Here is a 22,965-nt window from a genome sequence, read left to right on the forward strand (position 1 = left end):
AAGGAAATCAGCCCTGAGTGCTCACTGGAAGGACAGATTGTGAAGCTGAGGCTCCAGTACTTTGGCCACATCATGAGAAGAGAAGACTCCCTGGAGAAGACCCTGATGTTGGGAAAGATGGAGGGCACAAGGAGAAGGGGGCGACAGAGGACGAGATGGTTGGATAGTGTTTTCGATGTTACCAGCATGAGTTTGACCAAACTGCGGAAGGCAGTGGAGGACAGAGGTGCCTGGCGTTCTCTGGTCCATGGGGTCACGAAGAGTCGGACACGACTAAACGACTAAACAACAACATAGAACTGGTATCAACTTCTGCATATTTCAGGCAAAACATTCTCAGTATATCAGTGGTTCGGAACCCCAGTGCACCTTGGAGGAATATCTCAGAACTGTTGGAGAAATTATGGGAGCAGAGGAACCCATGCGCACCTCTGATGGGAGTGCCCTATAGCAACTGTTTCAGGAGCTCAAACGAACAGGTAGATCTCAACCATCAGCCACTTCTCTTGAATAAGTTTGAAGGCAGCAACGAAGGCATTCAATCCAAAGATTTGTTAATATTTATTATGGCAGTAAGGGATGCAGGTGGTGCTGTGGGTTAAACCACGGAGCCTAAGACTTGCCGATCACGGTTCGAATCCCCACGATGGGTGAGCTCCCGTTGCTCGGTCACAGCTCCTGCCAACCTAGCAGTTCGAAAGCACGTCAAAGTGCAAGTAGGTAAATAGGTACCACTCCAGTGGGAAGGTAAACGGCATTTCCGTGCGCTGCTCTGGTTCGCCAGAAGCGGCTTAGTCCTGCTGGCCACATGACCCGGAAGCTGTACGCCAGCTCCCTCGGCCAGTAAAGCGAGATGAGCGCCGCAACCCCAGAGTCGGTCACGACTGGACCTAATGGTCAGGGGTCCCTTTACCTTTACCTTTATTATGGCAGTAGCATGTCTGCCCATTGTGCTTCTGGACCTGGAACATAGCAGTGGGTAACAGACTGACCTCTCATCTAGAGAGTCCTAAGAGTCAAGGTGTCAAAGATGTTTCCCAACCCAAAGTGTGCACATGACTTAAGTATTTATAGTCAAAGTTGACGTCTGAAGGACAGTGGACCGGCCCCCTGCTGAAAATGTTTGCTGACCCCTGCCCTATGGCCTGTGCACATACACCTGCATGGAAATATCATCCCTTTTCAATCCCCTCCTGGTGCAGGAGAGGGTGGGGGAGTACCCAGCCCTTCACTTGCCTGGCCTGCCTCCTCCTCCTCTTCCAACCCATTCTGTGCTCCACCCTCCAGCTTTGGGAGGAAATTACAATGGTTTATCAATTTATATTGGTCTGGTGATTAACTCTGGCAATAGTTATTTTTTGTCATACGTGCTGATTAATCTTACTTGTACACTTATGCACTAATGTTTCTCTTATCTTGTGCTTCCCCACCCCTCTTTTAGATAATGAAATATTTTGAAAAGAAAATGAGAAAGGGAAAGGGAAAAGAGGGTGCCTTCTATAGGTCCACAGCATATCCCCGTTTGTAAGCTGCTGAGCTCCTGTCCCAACGTGACACGTGTTCTGCTCAGTAAGGAAGTAGCCATCTGCTTAGCTACTATGCTCACCGCCACAGCAGGAAACCCCAGTTCTTCTTCCTTCCCTCTTATTTACAGTGTCAACTCCCACTGGACGCAGCTACTAGATGTCAAACACCTTTAGAAAATCCAGGAGGACTTCGCAAAAATCGAAAGGGTACGTGAGCTTCTGGGATGGGGTGTGTGCGCAAGGGAACATTATATTTTAAGCAAGTATAAAATCTATAGGTGTAAGTACCTCTCCTAAAATTAGTTCATAGTTACTTATTTGTTACTCTTTCACGGATAACAGCTCTTGTCATGCATTTTTGCGGAGAATGTAGGTTGTTAACAGATAGCTGTATGTGATTGTAGATTATAGCTTTCCTCATTTGTGGTGTGTAGATAACAGTCCCCCGCCCTTACTTAGCTCCTGTAATTGCCATGCAGAAGTACACTGCCCCTGTCCACAAAAGTCCATCTATTTAGAAATTATGGGTAAAAGCCCAATCTTTGTCTGTCCACACCTCAATATTAAATTGTGGACAGCAAATTTTAGCCTGTGGTGCAGTGGTAAAGCATGTTATGCAAAAGATTCAGTTCCCAGAATCTCCAGGTAGGGCTTGCAAGTGCCACATAATATTCTAAAGAATATTATGACATTCTGAAGATCCAATCCCAGTGTTGACAGTACTGAGCAAAATGAACCAAAGGTCTGACTTGGCACAAGACAACTTCCTAAGTCCTTAAGGAGTGTGTTCATCTGAAAAACAGATCGTGGTGCTCATATTCTCCACAGGAACTAGAGGCACTAGAGAATTCATCATTTTTCCCGTTTGCAACTTCGAAAAACTATTCAGACCTGAACTTATAGATTCAAATGACAAGGAGATTCTGACTAAATATGAGGATAAATTTTTGGGCAGTAAGAGCTGTTTTGACGGTCTCCCTCAGAAGATGGCCATCTGTCATGGATGCTTTAGCTGAGATTCCTGCATTGCACGGGGTTGGACTAGATGACCCTTGGGGTCTTTTCCTGAATATTCTATGAATATTATGTGGCACTTGCAATAGTGCCAGTTCTGTAGACTGAAGCAGTCAAATGGGCATGTTTGGGGGTAACCCTTTTGAGTCCCTTCCAATTCTACCCCTCTATGATTCTATGATCCCACCACATTTGAGAATTTGTCCACTTTGCTGGCCGCACCTTTCCACAAGCCATGTGATAAAATCCAAGCACACACACACATGAACACAAATGAACCCAGCAGTCCAAATCAGCTTCACTAGCTGAGAACTCTGTATGTTACAAGAGTGGCGGGGGGGGGGGGATCTCCCTTTGTCCGATTCTCTCCACGTCGGAGAATGCCCGGTCCAAAAAGATGCCAACCCAGAAGATGCCAGAGACAGGACGCTGATGATGATTGACAGGAGAGTGCTTTGCTGAGCCAAAAAGGCCCTTTCAAAAGGCTCAGGAAGAAGGGAGCACAGAAAGTCAGGCGGGCCCTCAGGAGCTGGGCCAAAGCTGTGCAGCAGAGGCAAGAACAACACACCCCACCCTGAGGCACTGGGAGAGATCCTGCCGGCTGATCAGCACCACAATGCCTCCCAGGCTAAGGGCCGTTTCCCGAGACCTGTGGCTGTAAGAAAGCGGCAGCGGGGCGTTTCAGCAAGGTTTGTCAGTGCTTCTGCTTCCTCTGTTCGGGCTCCGAAGATCGACAGGCTGAAGATAGCAGGCGTGCCCCAGTGATATTTATGAGGTTTTTTTGTTTCCTCTTCATACAGCGAGTGTCCCCGCCCCCCGCATGGCGTACGGCAAACTGCTTTCCAGACCCCCCCCCCCAATATGTTCCCAAACACACACGCGCACGTGTCTCCAGGGCATAGAACTTGTTCTTTGGATCCTCCGGGCTCTCTCTCTCTCTCTCTCTCTCTCTCTCTTTCTTTCTGCCGTCTTGTGGTGGTCTGCCCCAAAGCAGTTGATCTGCAGGAAATGGTATTAGGAAAAAAGGGTGGTGTGTGTTTTGGGGGAGGTGGGTGGGGAAAGCGTAGCTGTTGTTCTCTGTCTTTCTGGCAGCGATAAGCAGTTTTGCAAAGGGCTTTTACGCAGAGCAAAGATGATGTTGCAAAAAAGGAAAGCGCGGGGCGAGCGGGAATCCAGCAAAACGCAGAAGTGTATGCTCAGAAATGCTTTTAGCGGAGGAGATTTTAACTGCCTGAGAAGACTTAGAAAGCGGCTGGGGGTGTGCGGAATTAATGCAATCGTTCTAATGCAGTATTTGCATATGAGGCCTTGAGGAAGAAGTGCTAGATTCGAAGCCCATATATTCTCAAAACTTGCCAGGCTTCCCTCACAGCCTTGCCCCCCGCCGCCGCCGCCGCCGCCTGCAGTCTGGAATTGACAACCCTGGCCTGCATATATTTTAAAAAGATATAAATAAAATCAAAGTTGAGACATCAGAATTCAATTTTTGAGGCTTGGGCTTTCCCTGTTAGTGCAAAAATGGAAATGTTGAAAGGGGATTTTGACGTTTGTTCTTTGTATGTGGGGGTAGAGGGAGAATGTTGAAACATTCAGCGAGACTGACACCTGTACAGAGAAGCTTTGAAACTCATATGTTGAATTTCTCATCTCTTAAAGACTGTAGCATGCTGCCGTTGTTGGCTAAGAGTGAGCCCCACTGAACATAATGTCGAGCGTGATGCAGGCGAACCTTGCATAGGATTGTGTAATTTTCTGTGGAAAAATACTTGTTGCTAATTACTTGTAGTTTTCCAAGGCTGCATGAACACCATGACCACTTTAAATAGCCATGGCTTTCCCCAAAGAATTATGGAGGCTGTAGCACGTTGAGGGTGCCCAGGGTGGGTAGGTTGCCCCGCCCCCCATTCCTCTCAGAGAACTACAGTTCCCGGAGTTCCCTGGGGAAAGCGACTGGCTGCTAATCAATCCTGGAAACTGCGGCACCGTGAGGGGAACAGGAAACTCCTGACAACTCTTGAGAACCCTTAACTAATTATAGCTCCCAGAATTCTTTGGGAAAAGCTATGACCTTTTAAAGTAGCATCATAGTGATTTACCGTATTTTTCGCTCTATAACACGCACCCGACCATAACACGCACGTAGTTTTTAGAGGAGGAAAATCCGTAGACATGCCACCCGTAGGCATTCCCTCCATAACACGCACAGACATTTCCCCTTACGTTTTAGGAGGAAAAAAGTGAGTGTTATGGTGCAAAAAATACGGTACATTTATGGTGCAAAGGGGGCCTGCCTTGGGTGCCTGCTGAGTCCTACCCATCAGAGAACTTGGATTGCTGTGCAACATCTGGGCAGATCGATTACCAGTTCTGCCATTGGGCAGCACGAGAAAACCACTCTGGGCAGCAGGTACTTGTGGAGGGGTGTGTGCGGGGGGCGGGTGTAGAGAAGTGGTGGAGAATTATTGGGGAATGGAACTGTCTGTCACACAACTAGCCCTGCAGACCTCAAGAGACTGTAGCCCACAAAGACACAATGCATTTGGTTGGTTGGTTGGTTTATTGCAGTGCTGTTTTACTTCAGCTGATTGTGGTTGTTTAAATATATATATATATTCTGTTGTCTTTTCAATGCCATTTGTTTTGCTATTCACCATTTTAATAACTTACCGCAATAATAATGCCAACCAGCAAGCACAGTAAACAGCACTGTCAGAGGCAAGGTGGCTCCAAGGGTTGGGACCCCTTTTGCAGCCTGAGGACTGCATCACCTCTTGCGCAACATCCCGAGGGCAGGACGCCCGTGGTGGGTGGGGCCAGAGGCAAAAGTGGGAGGGGCAGTTACGCTCGCCCACCCCTCTCTGTCCACCACCCAGACTAGAAGGAGGCTAGGGCAGTGGCCCTCCAGGGGTGTATGGTGTGCCACCCTGGGGTGGCAGGGGAGGAGGATGGCAAGTATGGTGGGAGGATTCAAGGACAAATCAAATGTTTAAACATTTCAATGTGGCATAGTATTGTATAGTATCAACATACATTATATATATATATATATATATATATATATATATATATACACAACCAGCAACAGTATCCACATTTGTTAAGTCTTCTGCAGATCTCCACAACATATTGTAGCAAACATAGGTTTCCTGACAAATATGAAAGATCAGAAAAAAAGAGAAGTTTCTTTGTATTGATGAGGAGATAATAATAATAATAATTTATTTATGCCCCGCCCATCTGGTTGAGTTTCTCCAGCCACTCTGGGCGGCTCCCAATCGAGTGTTAAAAACAATACAGCATTAAATATTAAGAACTTCCCTGAACAGGGCTGCCTTCAGATGTCTTTTAAAAATAGGAGAGCTGCTTATTTCCTTGACATCTTATGGGAGGGCGTTCCACAGGGCGGGCGCCACTACCGAGAAGGCCCTCTGTCTGGTTCCCTGTAACCTCACTTCTCGCAATGAGGCAACCGCCAGAAGGCCCTTGGCGCTAGACCTCAGTGTCCGGGCGGAACAATGGGGGTGGAGACGCTCCTTCAGGTGTACAGGACTGAGGTTGTTTAGGGCTTTAAAGGTCAGCACCAATACTTTGAATTGTGCTCGGAAACGTACTGGGAGCCAATGCAGATATCTCATATGGTCTTGGCGGCCGCTCCCAGTCCCCAGTCTAGCTGCCGCGTTCTGGATTAATTGCAGTTTCCAGGTCACCTTCAAAGGTAGCCCCACGTAGAGCACATGGCAGTAGTCCAAGAGGGAGATAACCAGAGCATGCACCACTCTGGCAAGGCAGTCCGCGGGCAGGTAGGGTCTCAGCCTGCGTAGACCTAATACAAATGAGATTAGCTGGGGAAAGCAAGCTCAACACCTCTCATTGAGTTTGTATACATAAGAGGCTGGTTTATAATTCTATTTTAGGAAGGATTTGTGTTCTTATGTAGCTGCATTGTTTTATACTTCCTGGGTGTCCCATTTTGCAAAGTAGCCGTGTTCTGTGTTATAAATCAAGCACTGCTAGGAGTTGTTTCTTTTTGTTCCCCAACGTATTTCTCATCAGTAAAAATAAATGGTGTGAAGCAAGCAAATTTTTATTCTGAAAGTGTGGCCCAGAGAAAAAAGTTTGAGAACGGCTGGGCTAGATAGACATTTGTGGTGCAAACCAGGTCTAGTGAAGGGTGTGGGCCAGATAGAGATGTCTTGAGCACAGCGTTTGGCCCCAAGCCTGAATCTCCCCACCCCTGCTTCAGCAAATGGAAGTCTTGTCCAAATTTATTTATTTTCATTAATGACATTTTATAGCCCACCTTTTCCCCCCAAGAAGCTCAAGGTGGTGTACATACGTCTCCTCCCCCATTTCATTCTCACGACAACCCTGTGAGGTAGGTTAGGCTGAGAGATGGTGACTGGCCCAAGAGGCCATACTCAGTGAGCTTCACAGCCAAGTGGCTCTCTCCCAGGTCCTAGGCCAGCGCTCTAACCTCTAAACCACTGCTGGCTCCTCACATGAGGAGAACAGAAATGAGCAGGAACTTTGGCAAAAAGAAATGCAAACAGAAAATAAGGTATGTGGGGAAAGAATTTGAGGAGCACACTACCCAAAACAGGAGTGGTGCATCAGTTTTACTGCTCACACATTTGCAGAATTAAGCAGGGTCTGGTTTCAAGTGTGGTTGGGATGGGTGTTGAGATTCCTGCATTGCAGGAGGTTGAACTAGATGGCCCTTCCAACTCCATAAAGACCCAACAACTGGGGGGGGGGGTGATCAATCCCTCTTGTCAAGAAACTCTGGGAATTGTAGCTCTGTGAGGGAAGTAGGGGTCTACTAACAGCACCCAGAACCCTTAGCAAACACCTAGAATTATGTGCTTAAAGGGGCATCCTGACACTTTACTGATGCTTATTTGGGAAGAAGGATGGGGAGGGAATTCAGTTCAGTTCTCATTTTAATGGCAGTCTGCCAAATTCACACCTCCTGGAACAACCACAAACCTGAATGTGGCTACTCTTTGTAATTCTGCACTTCTCCAAATTTTGTGAATGAAGCTCTCAAACCAAAATATGTGTCCCTAAAAGGCATATATTCAGGGCCATCATCCATTAAAAGGTGTGCATTAGTGGCAGGGGGTGGGATATTAAAATGCATTAGATTAGGGGGAACTACTTGCAGAAATGTGTGTATGAGGAGAAATCCTCACTAAAATAACAAGTTGTTTTCATGACAAATAAATAAAAACAAAAATAAACTGATTACCGGTAGGAAAAGTGGGGAATAAGAAACTGAGATGCATTCATCCTTTTGAAGACGCTGCTGCATTTTTCTAAAATAGTCCACAAAAACAATACACCACAATAAATTTGTTGGTCTTTAAAGTGGTGAAGGACCCTTTGTTGCTTTTGCTGGATGGTGGCTGCTGGGAGATGTAGTCTGGAGGAGTCCAGGTTGCCAAAGACTTCGTTAGGCTCACCCTCTAATCCCAAATGCTTTTGTGCAGGAGTGGGAGGGTGATCTAGCTGTGCCTGTATCATGAAGAGAAGTGGGCACTCTCTATATGATCAGGAACACTCTTTTTCTCATTTGATCCTTGTCCATTTCAAGTGCCAGGGTTTGATGGATTTCACCAAAGAAGGGGTCAGGGTTTGATGCTGCTAATCAGTAAACAGAAAAATAACCCAGCCCTGAAAGAACACCCAGGCAAAAGTCCAACTGCTGGTAGAAGGGAATAAAATACAAAGTCTAGAAAAAAGCACTTTCTGAACATGGGGGAAATGGCTTTGTAAGGTTCCAGGGATCCTCTTCAAAATACCTCTGTTTTCTTTGGAAAAGACAACATCATGCATTCTTTCTACTCGACCTTTTGGTTGTTTAAGTGTGTTCCAAGTTTTATAGGGTTTTCTGAAGGGAAAAGAATAACTGCTGAAGTGGGAGAGAAAGTCAAGACAAAGGAGTAAGCTCTAACCATTTCTGGCTGGGATCCTGTGTTTTGTTCTACATGAAGTTTCCTGCTTGGCAGGGGGTTGGACTCGATGGCCCTTGTGGTCTCTTCCAACTCTATGATTCTATGATTCTAAGCCTGCCTGAACAAAGGAGCTACCCAAACCATTGTTGCACTTTGTGGGTGTGATTATGATATGAGAGGAGTGCCCTGAGAGACTTTGTCCCTGCTGAATCTGTAGAATGGCATGATCTTATGGAATCTGGAAGGAATCTCTAAGGCCATCTAGATCAATCCCCTGATCACAACCAGATTCCTGACAGACAGCAATTCAGCCTCTGCTTAAAACTCTCCATTCCAGTGCAATGCTGGGTTCTTGTAACATCAGAGGGCCAAAGCAGCCTTCCCTCAACCTGGTGGGTGTTTCCCTCAACCTGGCTGGGGCTGATGGGAGATGTAGTCAAAACTATTTAAAGGGCACCATGTTGGGGAAAAGGTGGGCCAAAGGGTGAGATTAGAGCTCCCAAACTCAAACAGGTAAAGGAAAGTGCTTCTTCATGCAGCAAGGAGTTATGCGATGTGCACCAACTTGCAAGGCTTTAAAATAGAATGAGACAAGTTCATGGAGGAGGATAAGTCAATAAATGGATATTAGACAGGATATCTATGTTCTGCCTCCACAGTCAGAGGCAGCAATGCTTCTGAACAGCAGCTTCTGGAAGCCACAGAGGCTGGGGAGAGTGTTGCTCTTGTGCTCAGGTCCAGCAGAGCACCTGCGTTGCACAAAGTTCAGTCTCCACTTGGCTTAGCCAGCCAGTCAAACCCATTTCCCAGGGTGTGGCTGCTATTGCATGCTGGCAGCTTCTAGGAGTCACAGATGAGAGCAGAGTCCGTTAGGTATCATAACCGCCATCATTTATCTGATGAAAATAGGGGTGTCCTAAGGAAAAGCAGGACATTTCAGGATTTGCGGTGACTTCTGTTAATCTGAGACTGTCCCTGGAAAACAAGGACACTTGGAAGGATCTGAGATAGAACCTGCTTTTTGCCCCGTTGTTCTGTTCTTAATGATTTTATTGCTAGCTGCCTCTAGAGGCCCTGGTCTTAAAGGCTGTCTGCCTCTTAAAAATCACCCACTATTGCTATTTCCCCCCCCCCCCCGCACATCCTGAAGGTTGAGCTCTGGTCACAGCCCTCCCCTGGAACAAGACTCCGCTTAGGAATCTGCAGGCCTCGCCCGTCTGAAAAAGGCCAGAACGCTGGACAATTTGAAAACAGGGAGACCGAACGGATTGCATTTCTCTTCCAAAACGCTCGCACATTCTGTTTCTTTTCCTTCCTACAAAAATAGCATTGCCAAAGCCACACTATTCAAAACAGTACTTTTGGTCAGGAAGGAAAAGGCCCCGCCTTCAAACTATGTCCCCCCCCCCCAACCATCGCAATTGCACCAATTAGAATATGATTCACCAGTTTTTTGCAAGCAAAACAAGGAAACGTGGCAAGCAGCAGCAGAGAGAGAGAGAGAGAGAGAGAGAGAGAGAGAGAGAGAGAAAGAACATAAGACGCACTTTGCCTGCAACTTGCCCTTCCACAACTACCCATGTTTTGACATCGAAAACTTCGCTCTCTCTCCCCTATCCCCCGGGTTTCTGTCAAAATAGCTCAGGATGTGAGATCTGGAACAATCCCTCTTGGAAATAACAAAACAGGGCTTAATTTTGACAGAAAGTGCTGGGACAGTTTCCTTTTATGCAAGTCCTGCCTAGTTCAGCAGAATATAGACTGGGCAGGTTACAACTCCACACCCATCCCTACACAGGCTGTTCTCCAGCTCAGAGAAGTCAGGTCCAGCCAAACGGTATGTATACACTCCGGCTACTAAAATGATTTCGGTTCATCGGCGGCGGCGGTGGTGGTGGTGATGGGAATTATTTTAAAAATTTTGGATTTGATTGTGATCCTGCAAATAGCTTCCTCCCAGTTTCGCTCCAAAGAAACTGAAATGTCATTTTGCCTTTTAGCCCACAGACCATCTGCTCAGGGTGAAATCCACATGTATTTCCTCTCAGAACTTGCTGTGCTTGATCTTTTCCATCATTCCTCCCCACCCAGGCTTCTCAGGCACAAAAGAGAAGTTGGTTCTATTTCTCTCTTCTCTTTGTTTTCAAGTGCGTCTAAACGTTCCCCAGCGGTGTGCAGTAAGTTAACAGTGAGCCTCTGGCAAGGCAGTGGTTCCTGGGGGAAGTGAATTTGAGGACATGGGTGTGTTTTCTCAGGAACGATGTAGGACGAAATGGAACAACAGGGTTAGGTGAGGCAAACCAGTAGATTTAAGGTGGCGCAGAACAGGGACTTAACAGAACTCTTTACCAGGGAAATGGATTTGTGACATCCAAATAAACACAGCTGCAGTCCTAGACACGCTTGCTTGTGAGGGTGCGCACCACTGAGCTCAGCATGACTTCTGAGCATACATGTGTAGTGCTTGAGAGGTGCATATGGTAAAAGGTTCCTTCCTTTTCTTTACATTTTCAACATATATTTGACCTGGTTTTATACATTTTTTCTATCTGTACTGGTGTTATATACCATCTATACATCATTTTTGTGTAGTTTTCTTTCAAAAGAGAACAATCTGTGAATTTTAAATCTGTTTTCCACAATTTTTCCCAATCTCCAAATTGTATGTTATGTCCTATATCTTTTGTCCATTTGATCATGACCGATTTCACCTCTTCATCTTTTGTTTCCCATTCTAGCAGAATACTATATGCGCCTTTCAGCAACTTCACTTTCCTTTCTATGACTTCCTTTTTGAAATCTAGAAGTGGTGTAACTAAATCCTTTCTTATGGTCTTCTTTATACGTCTCATGTAATTGCCTATAATGTAACCAACTCTAAAATTTGTCTTTTGTTTCATCGTACTCTTTTAGTTTCCATTTTCCTTCTTGATCTTTTAGTAAATCACTGTACGTAAGCCACTCCCCTTTCTTGCCAAGTGGCTTGGGCAACAAGGCTTCAATTGGTGTGAGAGCCACCAAGGTGTCTTTTGTTCTATTATTAAGTCTTTATCTCTCTCCCATACCCTCATTAATGGTTTCCTAATTATATGATTATAGAATCCTTTATATTTTATCAAAGTTTCAAGTTAAACAGCCATGTGCCCATTGGCTTTTCCCAGTGCCGAGATAAAACATGCCAGCTGAGCTTTGAAAGGCACAGAGTGACTTTCTGCACCATTGTGTGCTCTTCAAGGACAGCATGCGGAAGAGTGCAAATGTTTTCCTCTTCCTTTTAACAAGCAACACATTCTTAATGACACACCTTCCCAGTCATTTGTTGCTGTCCCCTGCTCTCTCATGTACGCACATGGCACATAACCATCAAACTCCGAAAAAAATTCACGTTTTCCTGGAAACCCTGAATTTATTTACTTATTGCAATGCTTACACCTGGCCTCTGTGACTTGTTGCAAGCATGATTGGGGAGCAGGGAGGGAAGAAGACAATTGTTACTAGCCTTTAGCTGCTAATGAATTTACAAAACCAACTTACCTCCTAACCAATTAGTTTGATAGCTCCATTCAAGTTAAGTGTATGAACCATTAAAAACCTAATGCAGGGTATTGCTAAATACTTAAAAGATTCGAGATTAGGGGTAGAAGGACCTGTCAATGTCATTCTCAGTTCCCCATTTTTCCAGACACTGATTCGGTTCTCTAAATTTCTACCATAATTTGCATTAAAAAAATTTTGGGGTGGATTTCCCCTGATAAGCATATTTTTGTGCTCAGTTGTGCTTACCATACATGTTTTTGCAAACAACATTTCCTAATATAATGCATCTTTGTATGTTAATTTCAACAACACATTTATTTTTATGCATATTTTCCCCAATATACACAGTTTGATATAGTTTAGTGGCACGTTGCAAAATTCAGGTAAGTACAAATTTTGAAGGTAGGCTGTGCCTTTAGATGGCTTTGCCTTTAGAGGATAATTGATTTGAATCTCTCCATCATCCCTACTCAGGATACAGAGTTGCATCCAGCATTAGACCTACAAACAGCAGACCAATGGAAATTAACCCGAGCTCATCATGGCGATTAATTGCAACAGGCCTACTCTGTGTAGGTTGAATGCAATCTGTGAGCCCATAACACAACCTTGCATAAAATCTGCAGGCGATAATTTATATGAATAAATGAACATCCAACTTTCGGAACAAAATTAAGATGAGGCTGGGATCTCACAGGCTCTTTGTATACCCTCCAACATTTATCCAATGAAAAGAGGGATGTCCCATTCCGTAATTATAATTTTACTATTTTAACCCCACACATCTTACTGGCTTGCCCCAGCCACTCTGGGCAGCCTCCAACATATATAAAAGCATAATATAACATTAAACTTTTTTTAAAAAAACAACTTCCCTATATAGGGTTGCCTTCAGATGGTTTGGGGGCCGGATAACTCCATACCCTCCAACATTTCTCCAGTGAAAACATTTCTCATCCTAAGGGAAAGTGGGTGGGGCTGTGGGTTAAACCACAGAGCCTAGGACTTGCCGATCAGAAGGTCGGCGGTTTGAATCCCTGCGACGGGGTGAGCTCCCATTGCTCAGTCCCAGCTCCTGCCAACCTAGCAGTTCGAAAGCACGTCCAAGTGCAAGTAGATAAATGGGTACCGCTCCGGCGGGAAGGTAAACGGTGTTTCCTTGCGCTGCTCTGGTTCGCCAGAAGTGGCTTAGTCATGCTGGCCACATGACCCGGAAGCTGTACGCTGGCTCCCTTGGCCAATAAAGCGAGATGAGCGCCGCAACCCCAGAGTCAGCCACAACTGGACCTAATGGTCAGGGGTCCCTTTACCTTTAAGGGAAAGCAGGACATTCTGGGATCAAATCAGAAACTGGGACAGCTTCTCTAAATCAGGAGAGGACTTGTCTTCACAATATGTATAGCACCTAAGCAAGCATTTTATTTTTAAGGTAAGTTTTTTAAAAGAGCGGGGAAGAGGGAGGAAATCCAGGGCTTGTGTGCAAAAGTTTAAGGCTTAACAATACCCCTGCTTTGTGGGCCAGAGGCCAACACTATCTTAAGACTCACTTTCGCCCACATGAGCCTGACTCATCCTGAAAGCATCTTTCTCTAAGCTTTGAGACATTAACTCAAATCCTTGCCTCATTGCCCTGCGAGTGGGCAAAATGGACAGGGCCTAGATGGGAGACTGCCTAGGAACCACACACAGGCTGCCTTGGGTTTCATGACAGAAGCAAGCAGGAAGCTACCCAAATAAGCACATCAAAATGGAAAGATTAAGCAGAGCAGAATTTGCACAGCTGAGGAGCATCACAGAACTTTTCCTTGTAGTTTATTTAATGAGGAACGTGAGCTCATTTGAAGAGCCTGCTAGGTCAGTCCAGTGGCCCACCCAGTCTATCATCCTGTTCTCACAGTGACCAACCAGGGTCTCCTCCATGAATTTGACTAATCCTCTTTTAAAGCTGTCTAGGTTGGTGGCTCTTCCTACCCGCTGTGGGACTGAGTTCCACAGCTTAACTATGAGCTAAATGTAATACTTTCTTTATTCAATATATTTATATACCACCTTTCTTCTAAGTCCTACAACATTCATTGTATATAGCATTGTTATAAAATATAAAGCAATAAAAACTAGTTTAAAAATTACATTTAAAACCAGCAATTAAACTCCCCTTTGCCCTGGGAGCAGCCTAGTGGCAATCATCGTCTGCATCTTAGTTTCCAGATACCTGGCTGGATAGGGTGGTATTAGCCTGCCAGCAGAAGCATAACAAGGCGGGAGCCAGTCTAGCTTCTCATGGGAGAGAATTTCACAGTCTGGGGGCAGCCACAGGAAAGGTTATTGCCAGCTGCCAGAGGTTGGTGGTGGGAGCAGCAGGAGTCTTTTTCCAACAGAAAGTTTTCGCAGGCATAATTTTTGCTGCTATCTCTCACTGCTGTGTTTGGTTTTTTGTTTTTAAAATATTTTTTATTAAGAATTTCAACATAACAAATTATCAAAACATATCATCTTCATTCCCCCTCCATTTTTTCCCTCCCCACGAAAAACCACGACTTCCCTCAGCTCCTCTCTCTGATTTTTCAACACATGTTATTCTCTGCATATTGTAAAATTATAAAAACCCTTAAATTATCTGTCTATTATGTTAACAATCAACAAATTTGTGTATGTTTATTCAAAACCTGCCAACGAGTCCAATTCATTTTGGGGTGTTTTTTTAAAGTATTTTGTAAAAAGTTCCCATTCTTCTTTAAAGTAACAGTTGTCCTTGTCTCGCAGCTTGTATGTCAATTTCGCCAGTACCGCAGAATCCATCAATTTCTCTTGCCACTGTTCATTTGTCGGGACTCTCACTGCTGTTTTTATTCCATGTTAGGTTTGAGGTTCTGCTTCTGTATTATGGTGTATGTGTGTGTCATCCCCCTGTCCCCCCCTCCCGCCGTTTATTATTACATTTATATCTCATCTCTAGGGGGGATGCACACTTCTCCCCCTCTCCAGTTTACCCTCACAGGAATCCTGCAAGGTAGCTTAGTCTGAGATATTGTAACCAGCCCAAGGTCATTGTAACTCCAGTTATTGGGTGGTACAGAAGTAGGGTGAGGTAGTGATAGTTATTTATAAAAAATATTAATATACAACTACTCATAAAATTAGGGACGCGGGCGGCGCTGTGAGTTAAACCACAGAGCCTAGGACTTGCTGATCAGAAGGTTGGCGGTTTGAATCCCTGCAACGGGGTGAGCTCCCGATGCTCGGTCCCTGCTCCTGCCAACCTAGCAGTTCGAAAGAACGTCAAAGTGCAAGTAGATAGGTAGGTACCACTCCAGCAGGAAGGTAAACGGCGTTTCCGTGCGCTGTTCTGGTTCGCCAGAAGCGGCTTAGTCATGCTGGCCACATGACCCGGAAGCTGTACGCCGGCTCCTCAGCCAATAAAGCGAGATGAGCGCCACAAACCCAGAACCAGTCACGATTGGACCTAATGGTCAGGTGTCCCTTTACCTTTACTCATAAAATAAAATAAAAAAATCAGTAGAACATGAAACTCTTTATCTCAGCATTGTGGTATCGAGCCCCACATTAGGCAAAAGATTCCTGCATTGCAGAGGGTTAGACAAGATAATTCTCAAGTTTTTCAGCTGCCATTTAAAAAGTTGAGGCAGAATGTGCCTGTTGGATCTCTAATGGCAGAGCTTTCCACAGGACTTATGTTTGTCAAATGAGCCTCACCGACTTGGGGGATGACCAGCGATGCTCCTGCAGATGATCTCAGCGATTGAGCTGGGATCTAAGGGCCCAGGCATTCCCTGAAACAATAACATTAATAGTCTTACCATTGGCCTGCCTGAATGTTGGGAAGTGTGGCGGTGGAGGTGAGGAATAATTTGCATCTTAACTTGCTAGAGATGGGGGAGAAATGAGAGCCAGTGTGTAGCTCAGCTGCAGTGTGTAGGTGTTTCACACAGATGTTCCCCAGGGGAAAGTATAACTTCTGGTTTGCTAGTAAAAGTAGATCACTGTGTCGCGAAACAATGCATGTCAAAAAACAAAGCTAATTTTTTCTTATACGCGACGTCTGCAGCAAGAATACTGGTGGCAAAGTATTGGAAAGGGAATCAGTTACCCACTAGGGGAGAGTGGCTATGTAAGCTTTCAGAATATTTAGAATTAGCGAAATTGACAGATATAATAAGACAAAAACCCAAAAGTGAAGTGAAAAAGGAATGGGAGTGTCTAAATGAATACCTTAAAAGCCAAGGTTCGAGGACAGAAATCTGGCTGAGTCCGGAATAACCTTGTGAAGTGAAAGGATAAGAAAGAGGTATTTATATCTAGATGCTAGGATAGAGGTGATCAGGAAAACAGGAAAACAGGAAGACACAATGAGAGGTAAAGGAGGTGCTGTGGAATTGGTGGAAGTCAATGTCTGTTTTTCTTTTTAGTGTTTATATTATTAACTTGTAAGATTTGGATTTGTTGTTTGTTTTTGAATGTTGGTTTTTGTGTATTGTTATTTTTCGATATTTTTTGTGCTGTTGTTGTGTGAAAAATACTAATAAAATTTATAATAAATCATGTCAAAAAAGTATGTCACCAACAGGAAAAGTTTGGAAAACTCTAGGTTAGAGTGTTGGAATAGGGCATGGGAGACCAGGATTTGAATCCCCCACTCAGTCTTGAAGCTCACTTCAACCTATGGGTGTGGCCTCAGGAGCCAGTCACAGTCCCTCAGCCTAGCCTACCTCACAAGGTTGTTGTGAGGATAAAATGGGATGGAAGAGAACCATATATGCTACCTGGATGGAAAGGTGGTATATATAAAGGTAAAGGTACCCCTGCCCGTACGGGCCAGTCGTGTCAGACTCTAGGGTTGTGCGCCCATCTCACTTAAGAGGCCGGGGGCCAGCGCTGTCCGGAGACACTTCCGGGTCATGTGGCCAGCGTGACGAAGCTGCTCTGGCGAGCCAGCACCAGCGCAGCACACGGAAACGCCGTTTACCTTCCCGCTATAAAGCGGCACCTATTTATCTACTTGCACTTTGCGGTGCTTTCGAACTGCTAGGTGGACAGGAGCTGGGACCGAAAGATGGGAGCTCACCCCGCCGCGGGGATTCGAACCGCTGACCATACGATCGGCAAGTCCTAGGCGCTGAGGTTTTACTCACAGCGCCACCCGCGTCCCTGTGGTATATATACTAAGTAACTAAATTCAGTAGCTTTTGCGTTGAAAGTTCAGCCTACCAAATTCACGCTTCAAAAAAAGCTAAAGAGTGGAAAAATGAGGCACAAATGTTTACAATGTGGTAAAATAAAATAAATAAAAGTAGCATAAAATAAACTAAGATAAACAGCAACATGATAAAAGTTACGGTCATGTCACAAACACCGAAGGGGAAAATGATTAAAGGCCAGAGAGGTCAGTTCCTGGGGAGTTTTGCTTGCTACAGCACAGAATTTGGCCACTCTGAAAGCAATAGATGCATTTTGATCTGAAATGAGTAAAATCTTAGAATTGTAGAGATGGAAGGGACCACGAGGGTCTGATCTAAGAGTCTCATGCTCTACAGACTGTTCTACTCTAGCAGTCTGATTGTCCTGGCAGATTTAATAAGAGGGGTTTGATAAAGATTTTTAATAGATCTTGGCAAGAGGACATGCGCTGCCAATTTGACCTCTCCAGAGTGCCAGGGGCACCTGCATTCATGGCAAGGGATTTATGTCTTTCCTCCAGAACTGCTGAGGAAAGGATATTTAGGCATGTAAAGGCCTAATTGTATATCAATTCCCCAAAAGACTTTGTTATCTTACATGACCACCACATATGATAAAAGGTGCCCTCCTTTTTTTTACACTTCCAACAAATATTGCAGCTTGTTCTATACATTTTGTATAACTTAGTAGGAGTCAGATCATTTTAATAGAATTTTCTTTCAGCGTACAACACGCTGTGAATTTCAGTTCTGTTCTCCTTAGCCTCTCCCAATCTGCCATTTGTATGTTATGTCCTAAGTCCTTTGTCCAGTTTATCATAGTCGATTTAACCTGTTCATCCTTTGTACACCATTCTAGGAGCAAGATGTATTTTTTTGGACAGAGTTTTGATATTATTTTCTAGGAGTTATTTTTGGAATCTTGATATCTCATAACTAAAACCTCTCTTTTTATCTATCTTGAAGATATCATTCAACTGAAAATACTGTAACCAATCTGTTACTAGTTCCTTTATCTCTTCAAAATCTTTTAATTTTAACTGATTTTCCAGTTTGGTTAGCAGCTCTGTAAGTCGGCCAATTACTACTTATATTCACTTTTCTCAAAGATATTGCTTCCAAAGGGGAAAGCCACAAGGGTGTTTTTGCTCAAATAAATTTTTATACTTTCCCCATACCCTAAAGATTGATTTTCTTATTATATGGTTCTGAAATGCTTTATGGACCTTTGTTTTTTCATACCATAGGTATGCATGCTATCCAAATCTATTTTCATAACCTTCTAAATCTAGAATGCCTGCACTTTCCAGCATAATCCAGTCCCGGATCCAGCAGATACAGGATGCTTCATAATAAAGTTTCAAATCCTGCAAGGCGAAACCACCTCTCTCTTTTGCATCTGTTAATAATTTATATTTTATCCTTGGTTTCTTCCCCTGCCAGATAAACCTAGATATGTCTTTTTGCCATTGCTCAAAGCATCCGGCACTGCCTATTACCGGGGCTGATTGAAATAAAAATAACATTCTTGGCAGTACATTCATTTTTATCACTGATATTCTAATCCACACAACAACCCTCTGAAGTAGGTTAGGCTGAGAGGCAGTGCCGGCCCCCAAGGTCACATGCAGTGAGTGTCATGGCCAAGTGGGGATTTGAACCCTGGTCTCTCTGGTCCTCTAAGTGATATTTCACACTGTGACAACTGATTTATTTTGGGGGCTCTCCAACCCATGCACAGAAGGTAACACACTTTTCCAATCCACATATAGTGTATTGATCTCAGACAATTCTTTTGGCGCCCTGAATAGGGTGGGAGGGGACATAAAAATTGTGGAATATGTGTGTTTGATTGGTCTTTGTCCTTAGATTTGCATTGTAAAAGAAGCAGCATGAAAGAGGAGGGAAGGAAAGCAAACTCAGGCTCCAGTTTCTTAAGGTTACAGAGTTCTTATAACGACCAGTTGGGATAAATACCGTATTTTTCGCTCTATAGGACGCACTGGACCATAGGAGGGAGAGAACAGAGGGGAAAAATTCTCCCCCTCTCTGCTCAGCGCCCCTTCAGCAAAGGGGCAGGAGAAACAGAGCCCCTTCCATTTCTCCTCCCGCTTCGCTGAAGGGGCGCTGCGCAGAGAGGGAAAACTGTGCAGCGCCTCTCCAGCGAAGCGTAGCCTGGAGAGCAAGAGGGATCGGTGTGCACCGAACCCTCTCGCTCTCCAGGCTTCAGGCGGCTATCTGCAAGCCTTTGGAGCACAGCGGGAACTTCAGCGAAAGCAACGCGAAGCCTCCGGAGCACGGGGGGAGCTTCGCGTTGCTATCGCTGAAGCCAAGGAGCCTGCATTCACTCCATAGGACGCACACACATTTCCCCTTCATTTTTGGAGGGGGAAAAGTGCTTCCTATAGAGCGAAAAATACGGTAGAAACCATTCAGTGAGGTGGGTGGAGGAGTTAGAGGGAACTGGTGTCTTAGTTAGTAGAATATACCTGCTTTGGGGGGGGAGTTGTACTCTGGACTACAGCAGGGTGGGGGGAAGGTTGAAGTGCCCCTATACACCGGGTGCAACCCCATACCTGTGGGGATTTGAACTCCCGTTGATGCTGCTTGTAGTGCAGACACAGTCTCTGATTGCTTGGAAAGAACCCTGGCGACCAGTTCCAGTCAGGCTGGCAGACAGCAGTCCTGAACACTCTTCAGAAACTGGATTTTGCTCCTCAAGACCTTCTAGGTTTGGGCTTGGGCCAAGCAAAAGCAATGGTTAGGCAAAGAATTATAGACACCAAGAGACAACAGGACTGCTTAAGGTGCCCCAACTACAAAATTGTAGAAATTGAGAGATATATAGCTGCACCAGCAGCATATCTCTTTTTTCTTGTATCCAAAAATGCAAGAAGGGTTTTTACACTTGCCAGAAGCTCAGCTCTGCCCTCGCCGGTCTTGGAAGGATCCTTTAAAAAAGTCCCATATGACCAGAGAATTTGCGCCTGTCCATTGGGGAACATAGGAAGCCCTGAACACATATTTTTTAGATGTCCCTTTTGAGGCACGTAGAGAAACCCCCTGCTGGTGAGGATTGCTGACCTCCCAGTAAAGCAAAAATTTGATCTCCTCCTGTTAGGCAAAGACCACAAAACGACCCGGATTGTCGCCAGATTCTCCACACAGATCTGTAGGCGCAGACTATCCCCCAATTCAATCAAGTTTGTTAAGAAAATTCCCAAACTCGGATCCACGGGCGACTCTGGGTCATTTTTCTAAGGTAGTCTATCTTAAAGTTTTTATGTGATTATATGTCTATCACATGGGACGCGGGTGGCACTGTAGGTAAAACCTCAGCACCTAGGACTTGCTGATCGCATGGTCGACGGTTCAAATCCCTGCGGCGGGGTGAGCTCCCGTCGTTCGTTCCCAGCTCCTGCCCACCTAGCAGTTCGAAAGCACCCTTAAGTGCAAGTAGATAAATAGGTACCGCTTATAGCGGGAAGGTAAACGGCGTTTCCGTGTGCTGCTCTGGTGCTGGTTCGCCAGAGCAGCTTCGTCACGCTGGCCACGTGACCCGGAAGTGTCTGCGGACAGCGCTGGCTCCCGGTCTCTAGAGTGAGATGAGCACACAACCCTAGAGTCTGTCAAGACTGGCCCGTACGGGCAGGGGTACCTTTACCTTTTACCTTATGTCTATCACACTTTTAAACTTAAAATCCATTGTTCTATATTGTTTTAAATGTTTGTTTTGCTATTGGGATTGTAGTCCCATTTGTGTTTCTCAAGCTGGTCTCTGACCGTAATAAATTTTATGTATGTATGTAAACCCTGGCAAGGAGGGGACTTAGGCAGCAGGCTGGCATTATGGGGAGCTGGATCCAACAACATCTATACGGGCTGGACCTTTGGTCCACGGGGCTTCCCTTGAAGTGAGAACCTAGAAGAGGTTTTGTAACAACTCTGTTTTATTCCTTCTTTTTAGAACCAGAAGCTAAGCATTGCTACTTGCACCTAAAGACCACAAGATTGATGCTGACCTCTCAGGTGATAAAATCCACACAACAAAACCAAAGTAAGTGCCTGCCCCAAATCCTCATATTTAGATCTGCATTTGCTGCTGATTTGCTACTGGGCCAGATTCAATGAAGCCCTTAAAATCTTTGGGAGCAGTTTACGTGCAAGATGGTCTTACCCTATATACTCCCACTTGATTGCCTTGATCTGCTCTGGTCAGACCTCACCTGCTCTGGTCAGACCTCACCTGGAGTACTGTGTCCAGTTTTGGGCACCACAGTTCAAGAAAGACACTGACAAACTGGAACGTGTCCAGAGGAGGGCAACCAAAATGGTCAAAGGCCTGGAAACGATGCCTTATGAGGAACGGCTAAGGGAGCTGGGCATGTTTCGCCTGGAGAAGAGGAGGTTAAGGGGTGATATGATAGCCATGTTCAAATATATAAAAGGATGTCACATAGAGGAGGGAGAAAGGTTGTTTTCTGCTGCTCCAGAGAAGCGGACACGGAGCAATGGATCCAAACTACAAGAAAGAAGATTCCACCTAAAGATTAGGAAGAACTTCCTGACAGTAAGAGCTGTTTGACAGTGGAATTTGCTGCCAAGGAGTGTGGTGGAGTCTCCTTCTTTGGAGGTCTTTAAGCAGAGGCTTGACAACCATATGTCAGGAGTGCTCTGATGGTGTTTCCTGCTTGGCAGGGGGTTGGACTCGATGGCCCTTGTGGTCTCTTCCAACTCTATGATTCTATGATCTATGTAGCTGACACTGTTAACAGTGGCTACAGAATACCATTCTGCGTTTGTAAGGATCTGGTCTTTTAGCATGGCAGGACATACCCTTTGGAACTCCCTTCAGATTGACATCAGGCAGTTGTCTTCACTGTACTCATTTTCAGTGTCTGCTCAAAAGGTTTTTTGTTTAGACAAGTCTACCCAGATATGTAGACTGCTGGCCTGTTTAAATCAATTTTTGGCCCATTTTAATTATTTTCCCAATCTTTCAGTAACTGTTTTCCCTGAAATTTCTATTTCCTTCATTTTGTAGAAGACTGCACAACATTTTGCATGCTCCTAGGGAATAAACTGCAGTTTGAAATCAGTGGGGATTTATTCTGCAAGCATGCAGAGCTCTGCACTGTGAGTCAGAGGGGAGGGTGCTTAAAGGCTTAGGTCACCTTGACAGTCACAGCTTTCTCTTCCTGGTAAACTCTGCCTGAGATGGGTTTGCATTTGAAGCTGAAGCTACCATATTCACACTTCCTGAAGCATTTGTACTCATGCAAATTTTGTGTCGCAGTTCTCCAACCAGAAAATGTTCACAAAAATGCATGTGCTAAGGTAGAGCTTGCATTAAAATACATATATGTTGCTGCAGAAATGTGGAGAACTGAATTTAAGACTGGAAAAATGAAAAAAACGAGATAACTGAAATTGGCAGAACTTTCTATCCCTACTCACAGAATAGCCTCCGTGTGAGTGCTGTGACCCTTCCAGGGTTTCTGTCTGGCAATGATAACCAACTCGGGGGCGGGGTGGTGTGGGGTTGGGTCACATTTCAGGCCAGAAACATTTCCAGGCTCTCCCTGAACTCTGCTCAGTGAAGATATTGGCAAACATCTCCTCTTTTTCTTTCTGATAAGGATGACACTCTCCAGAGGGAAGACAGCTCTGCTATCAATTTCCTTCTTGGCAATATTATCATTGGCAGTTTTTGCTTACCTGGACAGGTAAGTAGGAAAA

The 22,965-nt window shown here is 45.0% G+C and overlaps 1 protein-coding gene across 4 annotated transcripts in view; it reads left to right on the top strand.

The window, feature by feature from the left end:
• Positions 1 to 3,136: 3,136 nt before the first annotated feature.
• The window catches only part of GLT6D1 (glycosyltransferase 6 domain containing 1), a 43,230-nt gene continuing 23,401 nt past the window's right edge, over positions 3,137 to 22,965 (top strand). Inside the window, exons 1-3 of one of the 4 annotated variants that reach the window (XM_053373772.1) lie at positions 3,137 to 3,229; positions 21,194 to 21,283; positions 22,866 to 22,952. In XM_053373772.1, coding sequence (XP_053229747.1) covers positions 22,867 to 22,952 — 86 coding nt within the window. In that variant the 5' untranslated portion in view covers positions 3,137 to 3,229; positions 21,194 to 21,283; position 22,866. Of the gene's footprint in view, positions 3,230 to 10,011; positions 10,336 to 21,193; positions 21,284 to 22,865; positions 22,953 to 22,965 lie in introns of those variants that run through there. The other 3 variants (XM_053373770.1, XM_053373771.1, XM_053373773.1) reach the window with 3 other exon arrangements.

This window comes from Podarcis raffonei, chromosome Z (assembly GCF_027172205.1).
Source record: "Podarcis raffonei isolate rPodRaf1 chromosome Z, rPodRaf1.pri, whole genome shotgun sequence".
In the NCBI taxonomy this organism is placed as follows: Eukaryota; Metazoa; Chordata; class Lepidosauria; order Squamata; family Lacertidae; genus Podarcis; species Podarcis raffonei.